The 4,530-nt window shown below is 35.6% G+C and overlaps 1 protein-coding gene across 1 annotated transcript; it reads left to right on the top strand.

The window, feature by feature from the left end:
* Window positions 1-930: 930 nt before the first annotated feature.
* Window positions 931-3,173, top strand: LOC111911778 (nuclear intron maturase 1, mitochondrial). Its single transcript, XM_023907520.3, has one exon. It carries the CDS (start codon window positions 1,024-1,026, stop codon window positions 3,076-3,078), a length of 2,055 nt encoding a protein of 684 aa, XP_023763288.1. The 5' UTR covers window positions 931-1,023; the 3' UTR covers window positions 3,079-3,173.
* The last annotated feature ends 1,357 nt before the right edge of the window (window positions 3,174-4,530 follow it).

The raw sequence follows: 4,530 nt of genomic DNA, 5'->3' as shown, positions 1-4,530 counted from the left end.
TAGTGTTTGTTGTCTTTAATGCATACATGTATTTTACAAAAAAGGAAAAACACCTAATGTAAATCTCGAACATGAGACATCTAATAAACAATGTGACATACTTGTTGAAAAAACCAAATAAATGGGATGATAGTATGCATAAAAAAAATATAAAAGTACAAAACTATAAAAGCAGGAAAAAAAATATAATGTATTTTTTGCATTTAAGCCTTAAAACTATATGTATCGTTGTTTTATTTATTTGGTTTCTCTGTAAATATGTCATTAAAAATAACAAATTGTTTTTTAGATAAATTACAAATGAATTAACAAATTTGATTGTTGTATATATTAGCATGTCACATTATTTATTATATAGTATGAGTTTGAGACTTACGTTAAATATTGGTAATACAAAAAAGAGAGTCCTTGCTTTACTAACTAACACGTCTCGTCCTTACGGAGAAGTCGTGGTTTTGAATTTCACATTTAACGGTTTTTTTTTTTTTTTTTTTCATTTTAAGTTATTGTGTCTTAAAATACCTATTAGTGACTAACCAATGACTAAAAATGAAAAACTTTCCAGACAATAATGACAAATATGAAACAAAAAAGATACCAAAAGGTTTATAACTTAGCGGTATCAGGTGATGTCCTCCCTCCTTAAGGTTCAGAGTTCAAGTCTTGTTGTGGACATAGATGAATTTAGGTGCCAGTTCAAAAAAAAATGAAACAAAAAAGATGCTGTGTAACAAAACCAAATAAATATAATAATTTTTGCCAAAAGCCCAAAAATATATTTTTTTTAAAAATATAATAAGTAATTTTATTTATGTATTTATTTAAGTTTAAACATCAGAAAGATATGAATATAATAGTTTTTGTGGCGTTAACGGTTAACCCAAAATATAACATAATAAATAGCATAGTATCTTATTAGATAGTTAGCGACTTAGTGTAGAGCGAGGTCTCTCCGTAGTCCGTAGTAACAAAACCTAACGTTCTAAAGACTAAAACAACCCACAATCCAAATGAATCCCGCAGATGTCACTAATCAGGACTAAACTCAAACACCTTTCCTGCATCCGCAACTTCTCACACTTCTCTACTCCCCACAAAAATCACCACGGCCAACACGACGACGGCCGCCGCCGTCAACCACAGTCTCCCCCACGAGACCCATATAGCCTCTTAAAAGAGGACCCAGTTCAAGTCCTCTCTGATTTATGGGTCCGAACCTTCTCTGACCACAACCAGACTCCATTCTTCAACCTCACCGGTTTCCTCTCCAAACTCGACCTATGGGTCTTAGCCTACCAACGCACCTGCGCCCACTTCACGGGCTCTTTTCCCTCGCGCAACGCTCTCCAATCGCACGTCCTCACCGACCTCCTCTCTCTCCGGAACGCTGTAGTACACGGCCAGTTTCAATGGAACATGAAAACCCATCCCTACATCCAAAACCCAAACGATAAAATCCCTTTTTCGAAGCTCTCAAGTCGCAAGCTTCGTACGATTTCAGACTCCATTGAAACTCCGTTTCAAGACACTGTCGTTCAAGAATTGCTTTTGATGATTCTGGAACCTATTTTTGAGCCGAGATTTTCGCCCAAATCACACGGGTTTCGCCCTAGGAGAAACGCGCATACGGTAATTCGAACAATTAGGAGTAATTTTGCTGGGTATGTATGGTTCTTAAAAGGTGATTTAACCCTAATTTTTGATAATGTCGATGTCAATTTATTGATGGGGTTTGTTGAAAAAGGTGTGAAGGATCAGAAAGTACTGTCTTTGATCAAATCAGGACTAAAAGATCTACCAAAACCAGTTCATCTTTCCAATGAGAAGGTATGGAGGAGAAAAAACAAGAAAAGGGGGTTGAAGAAGAAGAAAGTTCTAGATGAAAATGAGGCCAAACCAGACCCTTATTGGCTCAGAACTTTCTATGATTTTGCTCCTATGGAAGCACTTAAGGTACCAAATTATGGTTATTGTGGGATATTAAGTCCTTTACTTGCTAATATTTGTCTTAATGAATTAGACCACATGATGGAGGAGAGAATCCTTAGCTTTTCTCAGTTTTCAAATGATAATTTCGTTACAAATGCTTCCACTACTGATGGTTATGGTAGTTCTACTCCATCATGGCCTGAATTCGTTCGTGGGGGTGGAAAAGATAAAACCAAAAAAATGGATTACATTCGTTATGGAGGTCATTTCTTGATTGGAATTACAGGATCAAGAAAGGATGCGGTTGAAATAAGGAACACAATAATCGAGTTTTCCTCAAATAAATACGGGATAACAATAAACGAATCAAATCTAGAGATCGAACACATAAGTAGAGGTGTTCAATTCCTGGATCATATAATTTGCCAAAGAATAATCTATCCAAATATACGTTTCGCATCAAATGGTGGTCATATAGTGACTCAAAAAAGCGTAGGAATTTTGCTTTCAGTCACTGCAAGTTTGCCTCAATGCATACGACACTTTCGAAGGCTTAAATTAGTAAAAGGTGATAAAGATCCCGAACCTTTACCTTGCACTCCAATGCTTTATTGTGGTCAAGCTCAAACGAATGCTCAAATGAATAAGTTTCTTGAAACAATGGCGGATTGGTATCGATACGCAGATAACCGAAAAAAAATCGTGGGCTTTTGCGCGTACGTGATTCGAAACTCGGTGGGGAAATTATATGCCGCGAGGTATAAAATGAAATCACGGGCAAAGGTTTTCAAGAAAGCGACACGCGATCTTAGCCGTCCGCTTAGGCAAAGTATGGACAATCGGACACCCGAGTATGCGGAGTTGTTAAGATTAGGGCTTGCAGATGCTATTGAAGGAATTAGGTTTTCGCATATGTCTATGATTCCATCGTGTGATTATACTCCGTTTCCTAGGAAGTGGGTCCCACATCATGAACGGGTGTTGCTTGATTATATAAAATTACGGGATTTAAAGTTGTTTTGTGAGCTACAAAGATCGGTTAAAGAACAACGATTGTGTTTACCTCAAGACATGCTTGGAGAGATCGTGTGGGATTATAAGACTCTCGGTTTAAAAAGGTCTCGAGGTCCTTTCGAATCACCCGCTTAAGTTGTTGTGTAGTTGTATACACATGTTTTTTATTTTTTTATTAAGTTTTGTCTGAAATATAAAACAAAAATAGTAAACTGCTTGATCAGATTATATTTTCGGTGTGAGGAATTCTGTATATCAACCGTTAACTTCTTTGCCAAGGACTAAATGAGAAAATGATGCCATATTTTGGGGAAATTGAAGGAAAATAAAGTAAGGACGAATTTGTAAAATATTAGGATTTAACAGGAAACACTTTGTGCATATGCCGTTCTTTTGGCATTCAATAACATAGATATTCCTCATGTTGAAAAGTTTTGTTGATCATTAAGTTGTTCTGTAGGCTGTAATAAGTAAAAAATTGAAATGGTCTTATTCTATTGGAATTGCACTGTATAGTTTTCGTTAATTGGTCAAGGGATTTTCTTTGAAGCAAAGAAATGAAAATTTGCAATGTAACCTTTCTTATTTATGAAATTTTATTGACGGCATAGTTTTTATTTTTTAATTTTCCAATCTTAATTAAATTAGAATTTTATTTTCCAAAAGTAAGCAGAAAATATGTTTTAATAAAATTTTATTTGGGTTCTTATAAGATTTTATTATGTTTAATTTTCTGTTTTGTAAAATGGTACATCATTATATATACTATTAAAGGGATAATAACTTAATAGGGTAAGATACTTTTTGAAATGTACATATTTAGTCCTTATTTTTTTTTTTTGTAAAATAAACCCTTATACTTGATTAATATATACACATTAGGTCATTTTCACCGGATTCTACAGGTTTTGCTGACGTGGAAGGGTTTATTTTACAAAAAAATGACTAAATTTATACATTTCAAAAAGTATCTTACCCTATCAAGTCATTTCCTTTTTTTTTGAAATGAAATATCTAGGTGGCATCCACATATCCACAACGAGATTTTTCCAACTTTTATTCATCATGAAAAAGAGGGAGAACCCCGATCTCCGGCGACTCCTTTGTGTGTTCCTACACATCACTGGTAGCAAGGAGGAATGATGGCAAAAACAACAAGGTCGAAGGGGGAGGCAGGAGGAAGTAGAGATGGTAGTTGGCGGCGAGGAGCTGCTCTGGTAGCCCCCTCGTCGATTCTTTCTTCTTTTTCTAGCAACATATCTCAAAGATGGAGGCAAAGAGAGACAAATCGGAGAAACACAACAGGTAAAGGGTGTTTGGCTGTTGCTGTTCGACCGGAAGGAAGAGAGACGAGAAAGAGAAGGGTCGCCACCCTTTTCTTATTGCTGGAGGATCACCCACCTCTGGTGACTAAGCTAACTAATTGCTATTTAGTGCCACTTGTGCTTACACATCAGCAAAACCTGTAGAATCCGGTAAAAAGGACCTAATGTGTATATATTAATAAAGTATAAGGGTTTATTTTACAAAAAAAAAAATAAGGACTAAATGTGTACAATTCAAAAAGTATCTTACTCTATCAAGTCA

This window comes from Lactuca sativa, chromosome 8, assembly GCF_002870075.4.
Source record: "Lactuca sativa cultivar Salinas chromosome 8, Lsat_Salinas_v11, whole genome shotgun sequence".
In the NCBI taxonomy this organism is placed as follows: Eukaryota; Viridiplantae; Streptophyta; class Magnoliopsida; order Asterales; family Asteraceae; genus Lactuca; species Lactuca sativa.
This window is presented reverse-complemented; position numbering and strand designations above follow the sequence as displayed.

Excerpts from the sequence above, each read along its gene's own strand:
- LOC111911778 (XM_023907520.3), top strand. The coding sequence starts at position 1,024 with ATGTCACTAATCAGGACTAAACTCAAACACCTTTCCTGCATCCGCAAC.